At 43.1% G+C, this 27,797-nt stretch overlaps 1 protein-coding gene across 1 annotated transcript; it reads right to left on the reverse strand.

Annotated features, from left to right (window-relative positions):
• On the reverse strand, positions 1-27,261 carry epc2 (enhancer of polycomb homolog 2). Its single transcript, XM_080753210.1, has 14 exons — positions 26,889-27,261; positions 23,565-23,724; positions 18,695-18,840; positions 16,412-16,618; positions 14,655-14,803; positions 11,877-12,006; positions 11,379-11,588; positions 11,168-11,251; positions 10,463-10,617; positions 9,013-9,344; positions 5,535-5,677; positions 3,569-3,725; positions 2,637-3,006; positions 1-1,729 (listed from the first exon to the last, which is right to left on the reverse strand). Exons 1-14 carry the CDS (start codon positions 27,039-27,041, stop codon positions 1,660-1,662), a joined length of 2,466 nt encoding a protein of 821 aa, XP_080609336.1. The 5' UTR covers positions 27,042-27,261; the 3' UTR covers positions 1-1,659.
• Between the last annotated feature and the right edge of the window lie 536 nt (positions 27,262-27,797).

Below are 27,797 nucleotides of genomic sequence, written 5' to 3' on the forward strand. Positions count from 1 at the left end.
TTGTATAGATGTATTTTTTATTTCCCAGCATTTTTTTTTCTTCTTTTTTTCTGAAAGACTCCAAGAACAAGTAACAGGGGAAAATGTCTGAAGAAATAGTGCATTGAACACCAAACGAGAGGCATGACGCAATTATTCTAAACGTTGTTTTTTTTTTCTTCATCTTTTTCTCTTTTGCTAATATCTGTACAGAATTCACTACTTTTTAAACTACACCGAACACTATGGGAGGAGAGGAGAGAGAAGAGGGCAGAGCACTTGAGACATCAGACATCGTTTCGACATGTTACTTGCTCCTATTTGACCTGGGGAGGGGGGAGGGTGGGGGGGGAGGAAAACAAAACAAGGATTCCAAAAAAATATCAATGGCTTGGCCACCCCTTAAGTCCCAAAGGGGTTAGTCAGTCACTCAATTATTTTTATTTATTTTTTTAACCAATTATCTGAAAGTTCAACACACAATACAGAATGTTCTCTAGTCCTGGTGTTCATTGGCTTAAAGTCCCTACCCGTTTAAAAAGGCAAATATATTATAAAAAAAAAGGGTTTCCTGTTTTATATTTGCAAGTTTTGCTTTTTTTTAAATTTTATTTTAAGGATGCATATATTTGTTTCAATGGGGGGGGGTTTAAATAAATAGGTTCCTATGGAGACAAAAAAAAGGCTTAGATTTCTTCACCTTTTTCTCTTTTCTTTTTTTTGAAAAATTCTACATCAAATGAAAAGCAAAACAAATTATTAAAAATTAAAAAAAGAAACGACAACAAAGACATATTTTCCTGTTACACCAAACAAAGCAACAAAAATACTCGTCTGAAATGGAAAAAAAAAAAACAACAACAATGCGCTAGTCTAATTACAAAAAGGTCATTCAATTTGTGAAACCAAATCATATCATCAGGCTCGATTTTCCCCAGTCTTTGGAAAAAAACAGAAGCACACAAAAAAACCGAAATATGCCAGCAGGACATCAGGCCTGGCCGAGTCTCGGGCAAACACATACTTTTGCTGATTTGTTTTCTGTGAAATACAAAATGTAAACATTGCAAAATAAATAGTGAAACTTGAGTGATGCAGGACCCATGCTCATGCTCATGACCCCAACATTAAGCTGCTGCATGTTTGTGTTTGTGTATGTGTGTGTGTGTGTGTGTGTGTGTGTGTGTGTGTGTGCATGCGTGTCTGTGTGTACAAAATTTTGTTTGCATTTTTTTTCTTTTCAAGTGCAAAAGCATAATGACAAAAAAAAAATAAAAAAAAAAATGTTTTTGCTTGGATTCAAGTAACAGAAAAAAAGAACATACTAATGATACAAATATACTATCTTACAAGGTAGTGATATTCCCAATTTACAAAATGTACATGTATAATATTGACAAATGGGTTAAAATATTTTTTTTGATATGCTCGATTCTTGTATAGGTCCTTGTATTGTGTCCCCTTTTACAGTGGCAAGGGACTGTGGAGGAGGGGGGGGGGGGGGGGGGGGGGCTTTGCATTAGTCCTCTGGGAGGTCTCCGCTTGTCACATTCACCGGTCTGAACAGAGGCAGATGGAGTGTGGGGGGGGGGGGGGGTAGAGAGAGGATGAGAGGGAGAGAGAGAGAGAGAGAGAGGGGGAGAGGGGGAGAGAGAGAGAGGGAGAGAGGGGGAGGTGTTGCTATGTAACCTCCATTGCCAATGTGGTCTCTGATATTCCATTCAAAAGTCTCTCTGGCTCATGGTTCTCCCTGCGAGATGGAAAAGGATGAATGGGTTAATTGAATGATTGAATACTTTTCTGACATTGTTTCCCAAACAGCAGCCCGGGACCCATCTGTGGGTCACGGAGTCAAATTATTGGCATAGGAATGCGACAAAAGCAAAAGAATATCCACAAATTCAAGTCTCCTTTGGGGGTGAACTACCCCTTTAATGGCTTAACTCATTGTCTGCCCCCTCACACGTTTACAGAGTTATTCCCGTTGTTGGCCGCTGCCCCGTTCTGGCTTAACTACCCGTAATTGCTGGACTATAAGCCGCACCTGAATATAAGCAGCACCAGCTAAATTTAGAACAAAACACAAATGTTACAGTATAAGCCGCATCGGACTATAAGCCACAGGTGTCCTTCCTGCTTCCCGCTAGAGCTCCCCTGGTGGCCGTTAGCTGTAAAAATCTATATATAAATCCTTGTTAAAGACCATTGTAAAACTAACTAACTGGCCGTTAGCTGTAAAAATCTTTATATAAGCCACACCGTTGTATAAGCCACAGGGTTCAAAACATGGGAAAAAAGCCGCGGCTTATAGTCCGGCAATTACGGTAATTGTCTGCCCCCTCACGAGTTTACAGAGTTATTCCCGTTGTTGGCCGCTGCCCCCTTCCATCTACTAGGCACGATCGCGAGACGTGAAATTGCATGTTTGACCTCCATACCAACCCCATCTTTCAATGTTTGTTTGTTTACATTTGAAGAAAACATAATTTGTTTAAAAGCTGTGAATGGCATGCACAGTGCACACACGTGATGCATGATCTGTGCATGGGCGTGCATTATTATTATTGTCATTATGGGCGAATTTGGCATCCTGGCACTTTAGCAGCCATTTTTAAAGGGGCGCATACGTATGTGTTAAGAAAGGAAACGGCGTTTACCTGGCGAGGGTGGCGGCGACGGCGCTGGCCGGCGTGACCTTGGGCACGCGGTCCAGGCTGGGCGTGGCCACGGTGGCCAGCTTTAAGGCAGACGGCAGGGGGGCGGAGGGCCGCGCGCTGTGGTGGTGGTGGTGGTGGTGGTGGGGGGCCGGCGACACCGCGCTCACGTGCGACCCCCGGTGGTGGTTGGGCAGAGACTTCGGGGGCGGGGCGGACGACGAAGAGGAGGAGGAGTGAGCGGGCAGCAGCGGACCAGCGCCCCCGCTGGAGGAAGACGGAGGCCGCAAGCCCCCTGGCGCCGCCGCCGCCGCCGGGCCCGTCATCTGAGACGACGCGGTGCTGCTGGAGTGAGGAGGAGGTCTGGGGGTCCCTGTGTGGGGCCACCAAGGAAGGAAGGTTAGGAAAAAAAGAAAAGGAAAAAACACAAACACCTTCATTATTTGAAGGATTCCAAGCCTGCATCAACTCTAGTACAGTTAGAAGAGTTGGCGTTAGGGGTGGGCGAGATGGAAAAATGCAATATCACAATATTTTCCCAAGCTGTATCACGATACACGATTTTATCCTGATTCTTTTTCACATTGGTTTTTATGGTTATTTTTCAAGTTACTTAACAGAACAACCACCTACAGTTCAAGGTAACAAAAACTAAAAGAAGGGTCCATTTGGTTTCATTTGTATACTGTCAGAGTTAAGGAGAGACCATGACATTGTAAAGTTTGAGAACTACTGATTTAGACAAAAATGCAGGTTTAAATTAATTCTGCAATGAATCTCTGAATTAACAATTCAACAGGAGTTTTCATAAGGCTCCCTCATTGTATCACAATACATATGATATCTCTGAAAAGGCATATCGTGCTGGAGATTGTATCGTCTCCACGATATTTATCACCATATCGCCCACCCCTAGTGGGCGTCACCCAGCGGACCTGAAGGATAGAGGACTCCGTTGACACTGGTTTTGTGGGGTTTGTTCTCGTTGTTGACGTGTTGTCCCAGCGGCGACGCGTTGATGACGGCCGACGCAGCGAAGTGAGCGCTGGCCGAGTCCAGGGTCTTGGACGTGGCCTCGTTGGAACCGGCGGTCTGGACAGGAAAGACAAAAACAAAGTCAACTTGTTAATTTCGTCGCCCTAAAAACTATGACGAAAAAAATGTATACCAAGCTATGATGACTAAAACTAAGACTAGTTTTTATTTGTTGAAAAAATATATTTAGACTAAAATGTGGGGCTAGTGGAGAAGAGATCCAGTAGAATTAACTCATTCAATGCCACCTTTCACCACTAGAGGGCGTCCAATGGCCATAGAATGCTACATAGTCAAGTGCTGGTATAAGCACAAGCCCTGCAGCCATGACTTGCCTGAACACTTTCCTTTGTGCATGTACAGGAAGAGGATGAAGTTAGCTTGAAGTTAGCTATTGGCTACCAAGCATTTTAGAAGCCCTATTTTCGGCAATTTAGCCATGATTAAACCTTGCACACCTCATGCATGGAATATGGATATGCATGGAACAGAGAAAATGAGCTCTAAAGATCCTGGATTGCATTGGAGTGGATGGTAAATATCGGCGGCGCGACGCTCTCGCGGGCCGTGTAAACAGATGACGAAAAGAAAAAAAAAACAGAACTAGTTCGGGATCGGCACTCTGATAAGGACAAATAAAGCCGAACTAGTTCGGGATTGGCACTGTAAGAGTTAAGAGATTCTACTGTGTAAAAAGTGCCGATTAAGTACAGCGTGAGTAGCGTGAGTGTAGGGCTGCAACCCATCCATTATTTTATCCAGTACTTTTTTTGATTAATCAAATAAGTCGAGAAGCACATTTTTCTCATAATTGTTTTATTTTTATATCAATTAAGTGTTACGATTGATTTTATTATAATCAACTAAATTATAAAGGCCCATTCCCACTGGGCCAGATAACAGATAAAAAAATCTCTTTCTCCAGATATTTTTCCATTTAAAGTGGATGGTAGATACAGATAAAAAAATATCTCAGTGGGAATGGGCCTTTAGTCTGATTAACCGGGGTGCCCGCTGGACTACCGGTCCAGGCGCATACCAAATAGGCCCTGATGCCATGACAGTGTGTCGCAAGTTCAAATCCCGATCCTGTGAACCTTTGCTGCGTGGCACTCCCCATCTCTCTCCCCATTTCATGTCAGTCTAATGTCCTATCAATAAAAGGCATAAAAGCCCCAAAACAAATCTTTAAAAAAAAACAATGAAGTAGGAATAGTTTCACATAAACGTAGCAAAAATAGCAAACATACAAGCTCACAATGTGTTGCGATGCAACGTGCTGTGAGCTTGGAGATCTGCTATGTTTGCCATTAAAGAAAGAAAGAAAGAAAAAACCCTACAAGAGCATGTGTGTGTTTATGTGTGTTGATTTTGTCGCTAAAACTATGACGAAAAATGTTTGTCGACTGCGTTTTTTTCACTGACGAAAACGAAATAAAAACGAAATAAAAACTAAGCTGTGATCACTAAAACTAAGACTAAATATATTGTCAATTTGTGAAACAAAATAAAAACTAGACTAAAACGTTAGGGACGGCCTAGTGCTGAAGAGAGTAATTTTATGTTAGGTTGCTCTCAGGTGTTGCGTGCTGAAAATAGCAGATCTACAAGTGAGCTTGTAGATCGGCTATTTTCAGCATGCAATCAAGTGTAAAATCAGTCATTACGATGCCATCAAGGCCTGCCAAAATACATGTTAGTTGACTAAATCAACTGTAGATTTAGTCGCCTAAAATCTTATAGATCAGACTAAAACTAAAACTTTTCAAGTGACTAAATTATGACTAAAACTAAATGACATTTTATTCAAAAGACTAGGACTAAAACGAAATAAAAATTTGCTGTCAAAAACAACATTGGTTGTACCTGTGTGTTGTGGCGGTGCTGCAGTGAGGAATGCTTGGAGGGCGGAGGAGCAGCCTGCTGCTGCTGCAGCTGCGCCAGCTGCTGCTTCTGCATCTGAGCCAGCTGCTGTTGATGGGTGATGTACTGCTCCTCTGTGATGCCCCCTGGTGGCGGCACAGTGAGAGAACACGCTCAATAAATAAAAGGTTTTAGCCAAGTCACAAAAAAGAAAAAGAAAAGAAAGACACCCGGTTTACTTCCCGTATCTGTGTCAAGTAGGTGGCCGTCCTTTTTTAGAAGACCGGAAGTAGTTTGGAGTAGTAATGTCTAATCACTCCAATGGGAGAGTGAACGTAGCTTCTGAACCAGTCTTTAGTCCATGGGTTCCCAAACTTTTTTGTTTCAGGGCACCCCATAAATACTTTTCTTTTTAATCCGAGGCACCCCTACATTATAATTCTCACTCCCAGGACCCAATATTTATAGCATATTGTCGTTGTCGGGTGGAAACCAAACCAAAACCGTTCATTTTGTATTTAACATCTATAAAATGTACTAAACTAGTGAAAACAGCAGATCTACAAGCATCGCGAGGCGTTGTGTGCTTGTAGATCGGCTGTTTTCACTAGCTTTGTGCGACAGTCTTGTATGATGAAGCAGGGCTTTGCTTTACCAAAAGACGTACACATTTGAAACTTGGAGATACGAGGTTCTGCCCGACAGTGACAATATTTTAGTGATTATGTTGCGAGGAAAGCGAGATGATAGCCATTTTGGTTAGAACTGACTGAAAATAACTTTGTACTTCAAGTTTAAAATGATACTAAATATATTTTTAAATGTCCAAATAAAAGTCAAATATAACCAATTATCTCGCGGCACCCCTGGACTGCCGTCGCGGCACCCCAGGGTGCCCCGTCACCCACTTTGAAAACCCCTGCTTTAGTCCCACGGTCACTGAACTAAATATTGAACCCAATTGTCCCAAGCCATACAATCTTCAAGATTTTCACACTAAAAATTGCTTTTTTCAGAGGGACGAATCAGGAGAAAATCTACTTTTTTATTGACCCGTGAACCCATCCTTAAACTAACACACTGCAAGAATGATGTTCTCTGCATTATGCATAGTAGTTAATAGAGATATTACAAATGAAACTGGAGTGTTTCCAGCCATAGAATGTGACTATGTGAGTGTGTTCTTAAAATTGCCCAGCATCAACACCCACACCACACACACAGCTCCGTTCCACCTCCGTGCACAAAGCGTGTCTGGTCAAGGAGCTGTGAATTGACCAAGGCTGACATACCAGAGAAGTTTCAGTGCATGAAAATGCAAAGACGGCTCTAAACCAGCAGTGGCTGACTGGAAAGACACGAACAGGAAAACCACAGACATACGCCTGACCTCAACCAACTGACCGAGACCACAGAATGTAGAACATCTCCATGTACAGAAGTAGGTAATGGGATGCATGAAATTGCCGTCTGTTGCAGTGTGCAGACCTGCCAACCCTGGCAAATTTTTTTGAGTACTCATGCGCGGGCACGAAGTGCCCGCGCGGCGCCCGCAGCGCCCGCGGTGCAATTTTTGTTGTTTTCCCGCACAAAACAGCGTATATTTTGGGGGGTTCCATGCACCTTTTTGGGTGGGACCTTTACAGTTATGTTAACAAAATTTCACCAGAAATGTAGCACATTGCATGTCTTGACTTACACTAATAGGAGGCGGCAAGATGTTAGAACAACCTCTTAAATAAAAATGCCATTTGGTCTGGAGGCTAGTATTACCAGGCAATACAGTAATGTTGCTTTGGCAATATTGTTGACAAATCTTTAATAAAATATACTAACTGCACTTGCTCAGAGTTAGTTAACAATAGACTCGCAAAACAGTCACCAGTGACTTCAGGAATGAACATACATCAATATAATCCTGTTATTCAAATTGCAAAATAGATTTTCATTGTAGGCTATTTACATAAACCTGTGTCTTTGTTAATTGAGCAGCCTAAATAAACCATATGTCTGTGCATGATTTGCATGAAGTTGAAGGTATTCAACTCATGTAGGTTTCTATTCCATCCATGATATATAGGCCTACATTGTGTCACATACAGCCTAGTCTTTATATTCATTCATATAGGCTGCAGGCTACTCATTGTTGATAGACCATTAATGTCTTCATATATTCAAAGGTGATAAATAATTTGTTCACTGTTAATGTGTTTGACAATACACATTGTACTAAGCCCTGGGTCACACGTTTTGACTGGTTGCTCGCTGCAACACCGTCGTATGACGAATTACAACACAGGCTTCATACACAACACCACAGCTCCAGGCGGACCGCAGCCGCTCGTTGTTTTGTTTCACCAGCGTCGCAAGGTTAGGCATAGTACGAGATTTCACCAATTCTCACCCTCGTGGCTGCTATGACATGTGAATTCACCTCAGGAGGGTTTTAAAAGTTTATTATTAGCCTACCTGTTAAGACTCGTTGGCAGCACACCACGGCCATTCTCCGTAGTATCTTCTTTATAAATTAATCTGATTAATATCGCCGCTATGTGAAATCCGAGCGATAACGCGTCGCTGTGAGATGTGTGCATGCTCAAACTAAACCAAAACCTTCTTCTTATAACTCTATGACCAAAACAAAACAAACTCCGTCCGCGGCCATTTGGTTAAATTCTTCTTCTACCGACAAAACGAGCATCGCTTCCGTTCTAGTGCTCCGCAGCGCCATGCACCCCATTCACACACCATTCTGTGGTGCCTGGGAGAACTACACGGCATGGAGCAAAAATGTTGGCCTCACAACACAACGCAGAATGTGTTGTGTTACCATGGGTTACCATCCCCCGAACCAAAAATGCGTAGCCGTTAGAGGAGTTTGCGTACCTGCGTACAGAGACCTAAAATGCGTGCTCAATACGCAAAATGCGTACAGGTTGGCAGGTCTGAGTGTGGTACAAGTGCTTGACAATTTGAGCAATGTTGCACTTCTGAATCTGCCGTCAAGTATTTGCTATACCTTTGAAAAGTGAGAAAGACCACATTTTCGGAAGAAATGACAAAGAAATTGTCGGGAAAAGAAGAAGAACAGAGGACACGCAAGAGACTGAACTTCAGTTGTACGAATATAACTGGTACAAATGGATAGACAAGCGCTTCCATCAAATGCAATACTTTTGATTCTTGAAATGGAACAGAGTACATCATGTAAAAGTGCATTGTGATGTTGTCAGGTTAGCTGGGATTGGTTCATTTCATATAGTTAAGCCCTATATACACTTCGTAGACCCAGGGCTCCTTACTTTGGTCCCCTTCTTTTTCCCCTAATCACTTTGACATAAATAGCTGATATACTTTTATTTGTACCGTAGAATAGATCATCTATTTTGCAGAAAGTTTGCCTAGTTTCTGAGATGCCTAGAATAAGGACTTAGTTTTTTTTTAAACGAATTGTTCTTTTAACACTGCGGCCACAACTCACCAGAGCCGCTGTTCTTGACGTTTGGCAAGGGACCGGTCGGCCGGCCGTCCAACGGCGGTCTCCCCGTCCTACTGTCTCCCACCGCTTGGCTCTGCGGCGGCCGTGGTCTGAAGCAGCGCCACCTCAACGCCTGGATGTTGCTGAGGATGTCTGCCAGGGAAGAGGCGGCAGCCGCACTGGAGGAGGAGGAGGAGGAGGAGGAGTCTGGCAGGTCAGTGGCGCCGGTGCGGGACGAGGAGGACACTGGACAAGGGGACGAGGACGAGAGGAGCTCTGGGTCCAGCTGCTTTAGGACCACGTCCAGACCGGAGGACGCCCGGTCCAGGATCACCCTGAGAGGGACAGAGAGAGAGAGAGAGAGAGAGAGAGAGAGAGAGAGAGAGAGAGAGAGAGAGAGAGAGCAGGAGAGGGGAGGAGGAGGAAGAGTGGAATGTTTCAGAGATGATTAGGATAGCTGGGATCGGTTCATTTGATCTAGTTAAACCCTATACACACTTCCTAGAACGTATTTAGAATTAGAGCAGTGATAAAAATGTAACTGTTTCTTAGTAGGGTTTGGTCTTTACATTTGTTTTACATTTTGTTTACATTTGTGGCCGGTTATCTGCTGTTAAACCATAGCATGAGGTCATGAAGTGCTGAAACGCTGAGGAGGAAGGCCAACGTGTCAAAACGCATCCGTTTCTGTAGACTGCTGCTGTGGGTCATTATCATCTTTCTCTTTTTTTCCAGAGAGTGCAGATGTTTTCTTTTGTTGTGCGTATATTTGTCAAGAATATGCTCCCAGTTTAACCTCAAGAGAGACTGCCCTTTGAGTTGAGCGTGCAACTCCCTTGCAGTGCATCGTCACAAATGTTGGGCACACGCCCCAACATCATCTCTGAGTTAATGTACGTACTCGCATGGCCACAGAGCGCACAAGGCAAGCAAGTGTTCCGATGAAAATTAAAACAGTCTTTCTGGAAATGTGTCTCACTGCCTTGTGGTTTCCTATTTGTCACAGGCGTTAGTGTATTTTAGAAGCCAAGCTATTCAAAACAAAAGTGAAACCTAACTGAGGTTTATACATATATATATATATTTATATATAGAACACAAAGCCACCTTTCCCCCCTTTGTGTTCTGCTTGCTGGATATACTGATCCCGCCCACCTGAAACCTCTGAAATGACATCATATTGTATGCTTGGCTGTAACATGCATTATGCACTGGGCTTAAGACTCTGCGAAAAACGACTTATGTTACATAGTTCGTGTAATGTCAAACATGTTTCGGAAAATGTTTTCTAATCAGCCAAAAACGATGCATAGCCAAATAGTTTCCAGGACCCTTGGAAAATTCCAAACCTTTTCCAGGACTGGAAAAGTTTCAAAACATTTCCAGTGATCTCATGACCATGGGGATCCCGGTTGCCCATTCCAACAGTCTACGCTGTTAAAAAGGTACTGACCTGCCGCCTCTGCCCATCCGGCGGCGGGCGAGCCCCACACAGCGGCGTGGCACCGACAGGGCGGTGACTGAGTGGCGGTGGCGCAGGGCGTCCGTGCCCGCCAGCTCGGGATGCTCCCATAGCACCCCCCCTGACGCCTTCTGGTCCACGTGGGGCTGACAACCAGCACAGAGGAAGGGGTTAAAAAAAATGAAGACACAAAAACACAAAAAAGTTCTGAAAGATCTTAAAAAAAAAAAAAGAAAAAAAAAGGATGCAAAGGATGCTCAAACATTTTGGCATGCCCTCCCGGTTGGATGATGATGAGGATTGTGATGATGATAATGATGAACTGGTGTCCGTTGTGTCAACAAAAGATTAGGCTTAGGGACCTGGAACCGGATCCAATATTTGAGGAACCAGGCATCAGTTCCATCACATTTTAGAACCTTTCCGGAACCGGTTTTATCACACTGTACAGCGCTGGTTCTGTGGACTTCACGTCTGCTATACTTTTAGAATACCAATGGTTCTCAAACGTTATAATTTCAAGGACCAGCATAACTCTGAGTTACAAACCTGTAAGGGGTTATTTTGTCACCCACAATTGGAATCGTTAAAGGGAACCGTTAAAGAACCAGGAATCATTCAATCCCTAAAGGATTCCAACTCTACACGCAGCCTAATGACAACAAGTCAAAGCTCCGTTGAGGTGAAGGGACTTACAGCGAGGTAGTGACACCCAGCTTTCCTCCGGAAGGCAAACACTCCGTCAGGGTCGTTCTCCTCGTCCGGCTCCGACGGGGGCGACTGTGGGTCCAAGAGAGACAGAGATCATCGTCAAGACTACATACTGTACAGCAAAGGAAGTCCTAGAAGCCGGGGAAGTCAGTAAATTTGCGACCGTCCAGACAAAGTTGGTGGGCCCTCCACTAACCAGCGGCGCGGGGTAGTCGTCCTCTCCTGAGCTGTGGAAGTCGTACTGCTTGATGTCGGCCTTGTTGACGGTGTACTGGCTGGGCGGCCGGCCGGGCCGGCGCGGAGGGTACAGCTTGTCCCGTTTGGTGTACTTCTTCTTTGGCCGCACAAAGTCAAAGGGGAGCTCCTCCTTCACCGTCACCTGGTGAGGCAGGCAAGACTTGTGCGTCTGTGGAGGAACAGGAAGAGAAGGGAAGACTGGTGGTCAGTAGGCGTGTTTACATCAGTGTTCATTTCGTCTACGAAAACTATGACAAAAAAAAGTTGTCGAATAACTCTTTTAATTAGCTATGTAACATTTTTATTGTGACTGCCCTATGTTTACCAGGGACAGTGCACATTAATCAACTTGTCAGTTTTCACATTCATGTAAATGTACCAGAGTTGTAAAAGCATTTTCTTCATCTAAATATCAAGATATGCGATTTGGTCCATATCGTGCAGCCCCATTTCCTACCTTGATTTTGATATCCGCTTTGTGCCGGTTGCCGTTGGTGAGCGTGACGGGTGCCGTGTAGACGGGCTTCTCAGCCAGAGGGAGCGTCACCTCGCTGAGGACCTCGCCGGTATAGTCTCCCATCTGATACCTACAGGAGCACACAGGTAGGGCACAAATCCATGTAATCAATCATATATACAAAACCCATCTTTTCCATTTCGGCTGTTCTCTTCAGGGGTGCGACCGAATTTTAATTGATATATATATATTTTTTTATTCTCTTCTCTCACACCAATTAACTTCATGTTTTCTTTCACTACGTCCATACATCTCCTCTTTAGTCTTCCTCTAAGCCTCCTGCCTGGCAGTCCCATCCTAAGCATCCTTCTACCGATATTATCTACTCACATCCCTCCTCTGTAGATGTCCAAACCACCTCAGTCTGGCCTCTAACCCTGCTCATGCACTCGTTCCTGTTCCTATCCATCTTTAGGATCCATCCGTTACTCCCAGAGAGAACCTCAACATTTTAGTGTCTGCTACCTCCAGCGCTGCTTCCAGGGTTCCCACACATCTTTACCCATTCATTTTCCAAACTTTTCCAGAATATTTAACCCGATTTCCAGGACTATATACAAATAATTAAGCTCAATAACGAGTCGCTTACTCCTATGTGCAATGCCCAAAGACAGGCCGTGACCCCCGAAATAATCATATTTGAACTGGGGACCCGGCACCCCGACGAGCACTAAGAGTTGAGGAATTTTGTATAACACGGTTTTATTGGGAAAATAGCCGATCTACATGCTCACAGCGCCTCGCAACGCGAGGCGTTGTGAGCATGTAGATCTGCTATTTTCACAATTTCTACCTCTAATATTTGACAATTTGGCCAATGTTTAATTTTTCATTTCAGAGGTATTAACAAAATCAATAACCAAAGACAATGCATAGCTATTTTTTCCAGGACCTTCCAGGACCCTTGATCAATTCCAAAACTTTTCCAGTACTGGATTTTTTTTCTTTCCTAATTTCAAAATATTTCCAGGAATTTCATGACCGTGGAAACCCTGTGCTTCCCGTCTTTTCCTCACTGGTCTTTAAATCATACAACATAGATGGTCTCAACACCGTCTGTCTCTAAACTTGCTTACTGCTTTCATTCTTGCCGATACGTTCTTATCACGCATCACACCTGACACTTTTCTCCAGCCGTTCCAACCTGCTTGCACTCGTTTCTTCACCTCTTTTCCACTCTCCATTGCTCTGGAATGTTGACCCCGAGTACTTCAAATCCTCTACCTCCTTTACCTGTACTGGCAGAATTCTAAATTCTGCAGAAAACAAACCTTTCTACAATAGGCTTACAACAAGAGTGATAACCAACAGAAGCATAATGGACCAAATTGAAGTTTGGTTTAAGTAACAAGATTTGGTAAAAAAAAAAAAAAAACGGGCTGATGCCAACAACGGTAATCTTTGGTTTCAGCGACAAATGCCAACAAGCTGTTCTGAACAGGGATAAACACAAACGTGGTGAATTTGTCAGGCAATGAACCCTCCTTTCACAACAACGTGCCAAGTTAAGGCAAAGACAAAATGGGACGGCGGAGTGAGATCCCTTTAATGTGGAGGCAGCCCGAGCCATGCCTTTAATGAGTGTGTACGTGAGTGAGCGTGTTAAAGGGACAGGCCATTAGCGGCCCAGTGAGAGCTGCAGTCATAAATCAGCCAGGGTGACGTCTGGTCACCTCTCCGCTGGAACAGAAGTCCTGCTGCGTTGCAACACACAGCACCACAGGACACCGACGGAGCGCAAGGAGAAGAACGCCACCCAACAGGGGCTTGGAATGAATCCATTGTTTCCTCCGCCCGTTATTCAGTCAGTTACCTTTTCAGTTTAATGGAGAACAGGGTTCCCACACATTGTTACCAAAAAACTTTTCCAGAATATTTAACCTAATTTCCAGGACTATATAACAATAATTCAGCTCAATAACAGGTCGCTTACTCCTATGCGCAAAGCCCAAAGACAGGTAGTGTATGCCAGTGGTTCTCAACCTTATCAGGCTGTGACCCCCGAAATAATCATATTTTAACTGGGGACCCGGCACCCTGACGAGCACTAAGTGTTGAGGAATTTTGTATAACACGTTTCTATTGTGAAAATAGCAGATCTACATGCTCACAACGCCTTGCGTTGCGAGGCGTTGTGAGCATGTAGATTGGCTATTTTCACAATTTCTGCCTCTAATATTTGACAATTTGGCCAATGTTTAATTTTGTTATTTCAGAGGTTATTACAAAATCAATAACCAAAAGCAATGCATAGCTATTTTTTCCAGGACCTTCCAGGACCCTTGATCAATTCCAAAACTTTTCCAGCACTGGAAAAATATTTTTCTAATTTCAAAATATTTCCAGGAATTTCATATTTTGCATATCGTCTGTCGGGTGGACTGAGATGCATGTCCAAAACTGTTAGTTTTCAGAATTCAAAATTTAAAAATAGCTAAAGTGGCAGATCCACAAGCTCAAAGCGTGTCATTTCATGCCGCATTTCGAGCGTTTTGCTTCTGGGTGGTCCCTGGAACTAAATATTTTGAGATGGGGGTCCGTGGTCAAATACATATCATTTTGGGGTTCCTTCACATGAAAACGTTTGCGCACCACTGACATAGAAACATAGGTTTTTTCGAAAAAACCTTAGAAGGATTTGAAATATTCAAAGACTTTTTTTTTTTCAAAAATAGCAGATCTACAAGCACAAGCACAACATGTTGAGTGAATCCTTGCCTCTTCTCCACCAGCTCCAGGGTGAGATGCAGCAGCTCCCTCTTGGACTTCTCCCTCCTCTTGATCATCTCCAGGATGGTTACGGTCCGGCTGAACTCCCTCCTCAGCTTCAACATCTTCTCATAAGACGCTTCGTCGTTCTTACGGTTCTGGAGTGGACAACGCAGAGAGACGCGTGGTTAAAATGTTTTATTAGCTTTTTTAAATTGTCCCCATTTCAATCACATTTAGGCACAATATGTTGGCGTCTGTAAAATGTTGGTATTGGCAAGTATACCAGTCCGTGCCGATCCAATACCACATCGTTTATCACATGATGACATTTCATTTAGTGTTGCCCGATCCCGATCACGTGATCAGATCGGCCGCCGATATGGTCATTTTTATAAGATTGGAGATCGGGAAAAAAATAGTTTTTTTTTCATTTTTTTTTTCAAAAAAAATATTTTCTGGGAGTAGTGAAAGTTACAGGTAAGGTGAATGCGATATGAAACGTAAGCTTACCATAGTCACAGTAATCCTTAATCATTTTCAATCATATTCAAGGGCTTTTGGAGAAATGAGAGAGACACAGAGCCCTGCAGAGGGGAGGTGATTGTGTCAGACTCTGTGTCCAGCTGGCAGCTGATGCCAATAAGTAGTAATGGCCCCTTGTAATGGATCAAAGGAAGGCAATTATGTCTCTCTGCAATGTCAACTAGCTGCTACAGATGCATACTTTTCAAGCAGACTGGTTAATTGGTTCTTAACTTATTTTGTTTCAACTTTAAAAATGGCCAATGTTTTACCAGTTTTTATATAGTTTGTTGATTATTTTTGATGCTGTAATGGTCTATTTTATTTTATTCTTTGAGGTATTAAACAGGTTTTAAAAGTCCTTAAATCGTGACTTCACTGCCAAATTTCAAAGGCCACACCAAAGGTCCGCTGCACAATGCTTGAGAAACACTGCACTAGTAGGCATATATCACTATACACTACTCATAAGCTTTGTTTTTAATTTGTTGATTCAGTGCTGCACTAAGTGATAGAATGAATAGAATTTTTTTTTCTTAATGCCTTGCCAAAAGATCGGATCGGGAAAGATCGGGATCGAATCGGAAGTAATAATATTTGATCTGTATCGGATCGGGAGCAAAAAAAACGTGATCGGGGCATCCCTAATTTCATTTAGTCATATTTTAATGCTTCAGTTGATGTTTATACACTTACTTACATAATTCTTTTTTATTAACTTGAATCTGCATTTTAACAATAATTAATGGATTTTTTTTTATGCCTAGATCGGTGGTTCTCAAGACTTTTTTAAATGTCACAGACCAGTGTCCATTTGGTTCCATTTGTACACCCTCAAGAGAAACGCCCACAAAGAACCCACGTTGGCCCTTTTCTACCCAAAACACCAGAAAAAATAATGGATGTTTTTAATGAATCTATCATGGTTAAAATGGAGTTTGAAGTTACAATGGGTGTGTATGTGGAGAGGCCCTGGGACTGGGGAGGCAGACCCATGCAAGGCAGAGTTTTTTTGAAAGTGGAATATCCCTTTAAGTAACAATGCAAACCTAATTAAGATTTGAAAACATCGTTTTTGTTTTCCCACCATTAGATCTGCTGAGATCCGTTCTTTCTAAATAGCCTCTAGAGGCGCGTGCACAACGTGACGTCAATAAATGACCGTCCGCCCTGCAAAGAAAATCCCAAAGCACCACTGGGTAGTACATCTCTGGGCCGCAGCAGCAGCAGTGCTGGCTCACCTTCCTAGTCTGCATCTTCTCCGTGCGTCGCCTGAAGGCCACGTAGGCGTCGCTGTTGGTGGAGCCGTCCCTCTTCTCCTGCTTGATGAGGGGGATGAGCGACGGGCCCCGGCAGTTCTTCCTCTTCCTCACCCAGTAGTCGTACACCGACTTGAGCAGGTAGTCGTCCTCGTTCAGCAGCAGCTTGGCCTCCGGGAGAGACACCAGCTGCATCACGACGGGAGGAAGCAGAACAAGACGTTTGGCTCGGGTGAGGTCAACCAAAGATATTTAATTAATGAAGATAGCTCATCCTCATTGGATCCACTAGAGTGCGACATGGTACACAAAGCCTACAAATAGACTCCTAAGTGGGCGCCGGCTCTGACGGCAAATCTCGCGCACGTCCTGTTTACTGGTGCTATAGATCCCGCGAGAGTGTGTTGCTGGGACAGCTAAAGAGCAATAATAAAGTAGATTTTCTCAGTTGTGTCGCTGAAAAAAGCCACTTTAGTATGACAATTTTGTTAATATTATGAGGCTTGTGATGATCTGGTCCAATATTTAGTTCAGTGACTATAGCTTCTGAACTATTATTTTGCTCTGTGTTCACGTTAGCTCTCCCATTGTAAATGAATAGACTCCAAACATGCTTCCGCCTCCTAAAAAGGTATCTACCTACGTCACACAGAAACGGGAAGTACAGGTCTTTTGCACCCTCTTGCTATCGCCCTCTTGGGGTCAACCCTGTAAACAGGGGTGTGTCGCACCAAATTCTGGGCCCTGGGTACTTTTAACTATTGAAAAATAGCAGATATACAAGCTCACAGCGCGGCACCGAGTGCCGCGCTGCGAGCTTGTAGATCTGCCATTTTTGAAAAATCTTGAAAATTCTTTGAATGTTTCAAATCCTTCTAAGGTTTTTTGAAAAAAAAAACTATGTTTCTATGTCAGTGATGCTCGAACTTTTTCATGTGAAGGACCCCCAAAATTGGCCACGGACCCCCATCTCAAAATATTTAGTTCCAGGGACACCCCCCGGAAGCAAAATTTGAGTTACAAATGTGCGCTTAAAAAAAGATTTGCAAACATTTTCACGACTTTTCAAAAATAGCAGATCCAGATTGCGCGCTGTGAGCTTGTATATCTGTTATTTTTTAATAGCTAAAGTATAAAATAATTAAGGCCCCGCCACCTTGGGCCCTGGTAACTCAGTCCCACTTTTCCTCCCCTTGTGAAGCTCCTGCCTGTAAATAACGTTATCATCCACGGCACCCCTGAATGGACCATGTGTCCGTTACGCTACGTAAGTATGTTAAACTTTCCCTCTAACGTCACAAGGTAAACTTGAGAGAACATGAGCTTGTAGATTGGCTATTTTTGGTGAAGAGACTTGGTGTGCTGTAGATTGGCTCTGGAATACCATCATCTAGTTGTTGTCGTGCTTATGATAGTGTAGTTACAATAACGCCTTACTTGATCATATCACAGCGTCAGACAAAAGCATCAAATGTAGCAGATTCACAAGTGGCGCGTTTTGAGATAGTAGATCTGCTACTTTTGCAATTGTTTTAAAATTTGAATGCAAAGAGACATATAAACATTTAGCAATATTAGAAGGCAACTCGCAGTCATGTCAATTTCATAATGTATATTTAAGGAAGCGTGTATCACGATGATACACACCGAGGAAGGCTTGACACCAAAACATGCCCATGCCTTAATGTGTTAAAAGTACTAGAAGGCCTTTGAAGTGCTGGCTATTATTTTTTTTATAATCTCTGAGTCTGTGGGATAATTTTTGTTTCCACACTGAGTATAATAAGAAGGCTAGGTAATATATCGAACCCTCCAATATAACAGCTGTATTACAATCAATAATGAGGACTTGCATAATTCGTATTTTCATGATATCCTTCAATAACCATCTTCCCAGCTCACCCTCTAAACTGCTTCCACTTTAATTTATTATTCAGTTGATGAATTGAATACCAAGGACCTCCAACGGAAACAAGACCGCATGGACTTTTTTGGGGTGTTCCTTTTAGGCAGGGTGTTTTGACTGTACTTGTGCTGTTCTACATTTTTGTCTAATAAAATATTCAATCAATCAAGCCCCTTTAATGTGTTCTTCTCCAGCAAATTAAGATGTAATATGGAAGTAGGTATATTGCTGAAACAACATTAGGATGCTGAAAATGTAAATTTAGTGTCACTTCATCATGTTAAAGTCATCTATTACGGGCTTGTCTCCTATGTGTGCACTGCTTGTTGTGCGTGTGTGACTGTGGATAACTGGCGTACCTGGTTGGTGCTGGCCTTTTCCAACCGGTCCACCATGACCTCAAACTGCAGTGGTTTGATCTCCATCTTGCGGTTGAGCCGGTTGAGGAGCGTCTCGTCCTCAGAGTCCATGTCATAGTCCGGCTGCTCGTTGTCCAGACCCAGAGCTTTAAGGGGGATCAGAGCAGAGAGTCAGGACAGGACAACCTGGAGCTGAGGAATCAGCAGCATATAGCCAACTAAATACTGATGGAGACACCACCCTTCTCCAATACCTGACCGAGTTTCACGTTGACCTGGTTGGGATGCAAACACCAGCCTTCATCTGGCTTCAACTGGCTCAAATTAACTCATTTACTGCTACTATCCTATACTTTCCGGGTTGGACGCCACGATTGTCTAACCTTTTAACGTGGTTGTGTGCGTGTCCATAGTCCACGATTGTGCATGACGCGCGTGCACGCTGTTCGAAAAAAAAAAAGAAAAAAAAAGAAAGAATCCGATGTGCCATTCTCCTTAGCCTCAGTTTTGTTTACAATGTAACAAAAAAAATGCATTTACGTGACCGGGTTACCGGCCTAACCCGGAAGTAAACAAACTGGGAAATACTGGGCCGCTGATCAATCAAATTCTCTGGATTCTCGGGCGCAGCGGCCTGGACCAACAGCTTTTTCCTAGGATTCTCTGGTTGGGCCAGTAAAATGTGTTAATCTGATGTTCTTATATCCCAGAAGGAGTGGTACAGGTGATTTTTTGCATAACTCCATCCAGAGTAAATGACTCATTTTTAAATCGCTCAAAAAAAATGATATCCATTGTTCATAGAAACCTTGGTACTTCCAGAAGTCTTGCAAAACGAGATTTCGCCCGTTATTAAAGTCCCCGTTTGGTCTGCCGTAGTGGCTACGGCGGCCCATTTGGGACACGAAACAAAAAGTCACCTGTACCACTCGTTCTGGGATAGAACACCAGATTACGTTTTAGGAAAAAGCTACGCCGGGAATTCTTCTTTAACCTGGGTGGGATGCCAGCCTTCAAAACAACTGCAGGCAATCTTTATCTGTAGCTGGAAGATGGCCCCAGCTCTTGTTCTGTTCTAAATATTAGTTGGCTGCTGACAAAATAAAATAAGTTAAGACGCCTTAAGTTTCAGGATTCAAATAAAAAAAACGGCAGAAGTAGCATATCTGCAAACCTGAAGCGAGGTGCGAAGCGTCATACTTTTGAGTGACACCGTTATATAATCAAGTGGGGTGTCTATTTTAGGAGAAAAACACAAAGTTACAATATGGATAAAGTTTCTACCAGACAGCAACTATATGCAACTTCCCCTGTGGCCAAAACATCTAATGCCCTGGTAATCGTGCTGAAATAAGGATTCCATTTGTTTGGCAGCGGTTTCTCCATGCTGGGCTTATCAAACACCAGGTGCAAATACAGTAGATTTAGTTCACGTGCCTGCATCTCAGCCTTTGGATACAACTTATGATTATATTGCATACAGGTACGTACATGTGTGACCTCAGTATTTACAATATCACTGAATACCTCTAGCCTAAAAAGAATTGGATTCATATTGGCAGTGTCCTTTATCAAGTTTGTGTCACTTTATGGCCACCGGCTCCACTATGCCAAATCGCTGTCAAGATTACTGGGAGCTAAACGGGTGCTTAGATGAATCAATGTCATGGTTGGAAATATTAGGGTATGTAATGGATAACTGACAAAAGCTGCCTCACGCATCAACAAATTTAGAATAGTTCTCGTGCTCCATGGCCATTCACAATAAATACTGAGACCAATTAATCATTGTTGCAAAATATGCACATTCCTCTATTTTGCCTTCGTATGCTTTCTTTCATCTACGTCAGGGTACTGGAGAGAAAAGAAACCAAGGGCTGTCAGAGGAGATGAATATTAGAGGTGTGCATTGGCACTACCCTCATGATTCAATTAGATTACGATTCACCAGGTAAGGATCCGATTTTCTACGATGCATTGCGATGCATCACACTTTTCTATATTACTGCACATGGCAAATTCTTCATCAGTCAAATATACTGCATATACTGCAAGCAGTCAGATATACTGAACAGATTTTATTTAGAATTACAGTTGCGCTTGAAATTATTCAATCCCCTCTGACAAATGTGTTCATTAGTGTAACCACTGTTCCTTTGACTTAGAACTTGTGAACTATGCTCAAAACTGTACTTTTTGGAACATTCAGTGCAATTGTTTTATATCCTTTTTTTCTTTTTTTCCAAAGCAATAATCACTTCTCTGAACTTTTCTGACCATTCCTTAAACTTAGCCATGTTTCTGACTGCTCTAATCACAGTCAACAAGTCAACAAAATTCTAGTCAGGCCAGATTGCACATATGATGCAACTATTTAAGCCCTTGATTAGTCCATTGCAGTTGATTACAGGTATAATTAAGAGTAGAATAATTGAAAGTGAAAGTGGCATTTAGCATTGAATTTGAAAAATGTATTAATTGTATTAATTAAACCGTATATACACATAATATCAGTATTATAATTATGTATAATTCATATATTTAGGCTTTGATTATCGATTATGTCACGTTGCTGAATTGAATTGAATGATCAATTTGATTATTCGATTATTTTTGACACCACTAATAAATATGAGACAAAACCGGGGTTGGATTTGAACCTGTGTCACAAGGAGCATTAGCTATGATTTCTCTCACTGGCTAAGCTAAGCCACCAGGCACCCCTGCACTATCCATCCTCCATTAAACCCTCCCTTTTTATAGCTACATCATTGAGTACCACCTTAACAGAGAGCACGTCAGGTCAGGTAGCTAGTACTAGCTACTAGGGGTGTGATACAGTAACTGCATCGATTTTAATTTCAACAATCGAAGTATATCAATATGTAAACAGTAACGCATCGTATCGTTTGACTTTGTATCGTATCGGATGGTTTTGCAGTGTAATAATTGATTGCATCGTTACTCGTGCGTTGTATTTAGCAATTTTAAGAAGAAAAAAATTTAGAGGTTTAAAGGGATATTTCATTTAAAAATGTTATCGTCTCTTCTTTTTTCTTTTCTGAACACCCCGACAGTTTTTAAGTTGCCTGTTTAAGTTAGATATTTGATATTAATTTATCAGACATGCCCCCGTCCCTATACAAACCCATTCTAACTTCAAACTCCATTTGCACCATGATAGATTTATCAAAAACACCCGTCCTTGGTTCTGGTGACTCATTCATCCTAATACGTGAGGGGCCGTGCTTTTTCAATTACTTTTTCATTTATTTTTAATATTTCTTTTGAAAAGAAAAAGAAAAAAAAAAGAAAAGAAAAGAAGATAGGGCCTCCTTGAGTGGCAACAGGCAGCCCCAAACTGGCAAATCTGACTGATTGACTGACTGTGCTGCAAACTCTGTTTTAATTACAAAGTAGCCCCACAAGGCATTAGTTGAGATTTTAATTACAACTGGCATGATATGAGACAAGTACAAATCAAAACAAACTTGACCTTGGGGGATTGGATGCACCGTGCCATAACATGGACCATTTATTCAACCACCTCAAGTAATTATCACCAAATCAATTACAATGACATGGTCACCTCACCTCTGATGACAGGAACACTACACAGTCCCACAGGCTCAGTGCACCTACAGGTCCACCTCATTCACCCCATTAACAGGAAGTCAATTATGTCAAAACCATGTGCCTTGCCATTTGGCCATTAGGCCTATCATGCAGTCAAATGAATATTATTATTTGCCACATATTTATCCTACGATCATGTTCAGAGCCTCCGTTGCTCCAGACTGTATATCGGAAGCATTTGAAAATTGTGGGAGGCAACAGTCTGGCCACGCGAGACTACCAGTGGAACTCTAGAAAGGTAGACGCCTCCTCCAGCTCTCGGGCGCTTAGACATAGAAAGGTAGACGCCTCCTTCGACTCTGATGCATATGCATTGAGGGACCAAGGGAAGAATCACGTGTGCGTTGCTTCCACGTGCGTCACACATAGGGAAGTTGCAAGGCCAATCAGAGGCAGGTGGGGGCGGGTCTTTACGTACGCAGCCTGTAAGAACAGCTGAGACGCGCAACATAGGAACTGGCTCTGTTGAAATGAATTGTAGTCCTTGGATAAGTACCGGAAACGTTGCGCTGCGATAGGCCAGTAGTCACTTGACTGGCAGCATTCCCTTGGCTTTTCCAGGAAGTCCGGACTACAATTGATGCACATCGCTCCAATGAACTGGGTCGAACGAGGCATCTAGCTTTTTATATCTGTGCTGGGGCGTCTGTCAAAAAGGTAGGGCAAGCTTCCCGTGCTGCTTCTGGAATTCTGAAGCACGCTCCCACGCGCACTTTCGCACCCCATTTTTTTAAGAGATCGCTCCAATGAACTGCAGCGGCGAATGAGGCATCTACGTTTTTATAGATCGATTTCTCAGAGCGGCAACCAGAGCTGCAGAGTCAAGCGACACCGCAGCACAAAAAATGTCTATATCAATTGTCACTCAAATAATTGCGATTAACGATTTAATTGTGTTTTTTGTCCCTGACAATTACATTTCTGTGAGGCTTTTAGGCTTTGAAGTATAGCACATAGCAAATATGACACATAACCTAAACATACAAAGAAATTACTGACACATTTGACAACTTTATACTTTGATAGTGGAAAGAGCTTGTAGATCTACTATTTCCGCTATTTTGAAAATATATGAAAAAATGGAAATGATTATGACGAAATAATTGCGATTATGTCAAATAACAGCAATTAGACCGTTATGTAATAGTTGTGTCAGGCCTATATCTATACAGGCAGAAGGACCATGACAGACAGACAGACAGACAGACAGACAGAAAGACAGACAGAGACTCACGCTGTATGTGCATGAGCTGCTTGGGAACCTTCAGCTCGCCCTTGTACAGCCGGTCATAGTAGGTGATGTTGCTCTCGGCCTCGGGCACCGGGATGACCATGTGCTCCCTCTTCTCCCTGTACACCTGCTGGGCAGAGATGGCCCTCTGGAGGTGGTGCTCCTGGGGAAGACAAGCGTGGCGTTCACCGCTCGTTAGTCGTGAGAAGCAGTCACTCGGTACAACAACCTAGTAGGACGCTGGTCAAATCCGGCGACCTCGGAATGGTCGCCACCAGGTGTCCCTAAACTTGACCACTAAACTATGTCTAAGCCTAACCTTATTCCTAAACGTAACCTCAGTAAAACTATGCCTAAACCTAAACGTATTCCTAAAAGCAACCTCTATAAAACTAAGCATAAAACCTATACGTAACCTCAGTAAAACTATATATATAACCCTTACATTCAACATATTCCTAATTTCCTAACCTTAACCTCAGTAAAACTAACACACTAAACGTAACCTCAGTAAAAACGAAAGCAAGAACATAAGAACCGCTGGGTCAGGGCGTTCCGCCACCCCCACAAAAAAAGAGGGTCAGACTTACTGGCGCTGTTTCCGTTACCTTAGTTGTACAAGCGTGAAATTGGCGTTCCTTTTTTAATTATTTCTCCCTGTCATATACTGTAAGACAAAGGTTCTCAAACGTATTCAAGTTAAGTACTCGCAAATTCATATGTATTTGGCCACAGACCTCCCCACCTGAAAGATATTTTTGCGAAAGGACCCCCCATACCATATAGCTCACCGTGAGCTTGTATATCTGCTATTTTCACACGGCTGATGTATATTAGGGTTGCAGTTGTTAAAAATGCCTAGAAATAATTCTGCTGGAGACCCCCTGGAAGTGGAACCCCCTCAAGGACCCCCGACACCACTTTGAGAACCACTGACATAGACACGTGTGCTCAAAAAATTCTGTTAGTCAATAGCATCCTATATTGCCTAAGACTCCAATTTACATACAAGTCATGCAACATTCAATCAGCACTGCTGTGTTGCAACTGAATGATCACTCGTTTAGACAGTGGTTCTCAAAGTGGGATCTGGGTATCCCCAGGGGTCCTTGAGGGCAGAGTTGCCGTCGTCTTGGGTCGCGCGCCCCCGACGACCCATATCTTTTCTAAGCAGGGGTTTTGCCTCTCACGCAAATGGACATGCATTGTGATGCTAAAACCCACCAAGTTCACACCTCGCCAACGCTTTAGTGTCACAACAGGATGTTTTAATAAAGAAACAAGCCTGCATATCAAGAGACCTGTATAGTAGGTGTTGAGCAACGTTCGCGGGACGTCTCTTGATAAGCGACCCCCCCAAAAATTGAATCACCATTGCACCACTGCTTGAGGGTTCCAGGTTCCAGGGGGTCCTCAGATAAATTATAGATAGTTAGGAATATGAAATAGGAACCAAATGGACCATGATGTGGCTGTAACTCTGAGAGTGTACAATAGAACCAAATAGACCTGGCGGGTCCATTTGGTTCCATTTGTATACTTTCAGAGTTATGGTGGATGGTCAGGCAGGGGTCATCACCATGTTGGCTTGTGGCGGACAATAAGAGATAGCCCTGTACAGCTCTGTAAATGTCTGTCTGTGAGTGTACAAAATAGAACAAATAGGTTATATTTGTACACTCTCTGCGTTACGGGGATCCTTGCAAATAAAACGTTTGAGTTGAGAACCACTAGTGGACTCCTAATGTGCCATCATTTCACAGTAAATCGGTGTTATAAAATATTCGGTAGAAACCCTGGTCTGTGGACCCCCCAGGGCCCTATTAAACATCAGCTATTTAAAAAGAAATCTTGAATTAAATTGATATTTTTAACAGTACAAATCTTGTATGGGGTGGCACACAATCTTTTTAGATGGGGGGTCCCCATCAATGTAAGGGTCCTTGACATGAGAAGGTTTGAGAAACACTGCTTTAGAATAATCAGAAAACGTGGGACAGCTGACAAGTTCAGAATAAAATGACAACGTTGTTGTGTTGTGACATAAAAAAAGACTACATTATTTGACACTACGCTGTGCAGTGCAGTTTACAAGCTAGATTACATCTGGTATTAAATGGGAAATGAAACTTCGTAATGGACTAACTAGTACAGTAGTGTGGGTTCTTAATTTCAGCTTCTAATAATGTCCATTTCTCGGCTACCGAAGACGTTTTAAAGATGGAACATAACATCAGAGCACAGGTGTTTCGCCCGCCAATGTGGTTTTGTTGACTGACACACATCTTGTCAGCCGCCACACACAGTTGACAGTCATAATTGACTAGCATTGTGGCTAACGGCTAGCGGAGCTAAACGGCAACCCAGTTAACAAGAGGCAGTAAGAACGGCGTTACAACGGAAATGGTGACCCGTGGAATTTGGCAGGACTCAAGGGTGAGAAGTGAGAACTGTAATCCCCTTCCACAATTTTCGAAAACAGAATACGTGACTTCACCAGACTGTAATCTACAACAACATAATATAACTAGAAAGATGCAATTCTGGGAAATTGCAAGTGTGGTTGCCATGACGCGAGTCACTGAATTTTCCCCATTCAAGTCAATGGGACAAATTAATTTGCTAATAAATTAATAATTTCCTGATGTCATCAATATTAAGCGCAGATCTTGGAATGCCGATATATGGACATATTAGTTGAATTGACTTTTTTCTCATTCAAGTCAATGGAGAAAATGTGTCCACTAATAAATTAATATAAATTAAATTATAGGCCTATAACGTAAATCGCAAAATAAAGTGTATCTGGAAATAATTAAGTCCAGATAAACCACACCAAATAAAGTATGGTGTCATTGGTGTGGTTGCCCTGTTAGGACAACTACACTAAAAACTCTGTGACCTGCCATCATCCCACCTTTGAGCCAAACCATGGCAGTATCAATTTAAAACAGCGACCTCTTTGGCCACACAATTCGATAGGTAAACAGTGCCGGTGTGACCCGTCCGAAGCACGCCTCAGTTCAGCTGTCTGCGTCGCCAAGAGAAACTACGCAAAAACATCTACGTCACACACACAAGAAAGCGGAGCGGGGCGCTACGCCAGTGGCGTAACCGTCGACGCCAATGAAAAAGGACGGTACGATAACGCTACGCAACAAGCGCAAAGCCGGAGGAACGCCGCTCCGCTCGTCGTCAGCACGCAACAGTCTACGTCGGAAACCTTGCGTAAAACGGCTACGTGAATACCGCTGTGCCCGCCACTAGGGGCGCCCCCGGATCATCATCCCCAGATTATATTATCTTTTAAAAACATTTAAAACCTACCAATTCCTCCTCTTTCTCCATGCCCGTGGGCATCTGCGGCACCGCCCGGTTGATGGACACGCAGTCGTTGAGGTCCGGGAGGTCCCTGCTGCGGTAAACGGGGAGAGGTTTGGCGGCGTCTAGCGCTCGCGCTCGGAACGATAATTTACTCATTGTTTGCGTCTAATCACAATCCCCCCCCCACACAAGCCCGGTAGTTGAGATCAAAATAGCAGTGTAAATCCACCCGGGAAGCGGCCGTTTCCGCGCTATCGCAGCTCACGGGTTTCCCCTCCGTCGAGATTGCGTGCGAAAAGCCATTCTTGGGTGGTTTCAGCCGGACGTTTGGTCTGTTTTCCTCGGCCGGTCTGCTCTCTGCGCCGTGGAAAACATGGCGGACATGTTCCACACAGCCTAGGAGCTATCCCGTCAGCCACCGCGACCAGAGCGTTGTGAAAAACATGGGGGCCGTTGGTTGTGCAGCTGCGTGCGCAGCTTCATACAACATGTATGAACACAGCGATGATGATGATGATGGTGGTGGCACTCATCATGCTCCTACTAACTACACTAGACTGTTATAATACACACTATATTATAATACACACCATATTATAGTATAGTATACTGTATACTAACTATACTATTAGTATACTAATAGTAATACACTAATACCAGGGGTGTCCAAAGTGGAGCCCGGGGGCCAAATGTGTGACACATTTTATACGACTCGCGGACGTATACAATTTGCACAACTCGTACTCATACAACATTAAATGTCAGACAATTAAAACAGTACTATGCAGAAAACATCTTCATAAGGCAGTCGGAAAACAAAATAAAAAAGACATGGTGGTGGTAGACCACCGTCGAGACGGGTGACAGCCGGAATGTAGACGGCTCCCGGGAGCAGTATATGGGTTGGGGCCC

This window comes from Nannobrachium achirus (assembly GCF_963921795.1).
Source record: "Nannobrachium achirus genome assembly, chromosome: 22".
In the NCBI taxonomy this organism is placed as follows: Eukaryota; Metazoa; Chordata; class Actinopteri; order Myctophiformes; family Myctophidae; genus Nannobrachium; species Nannobrachium achirus.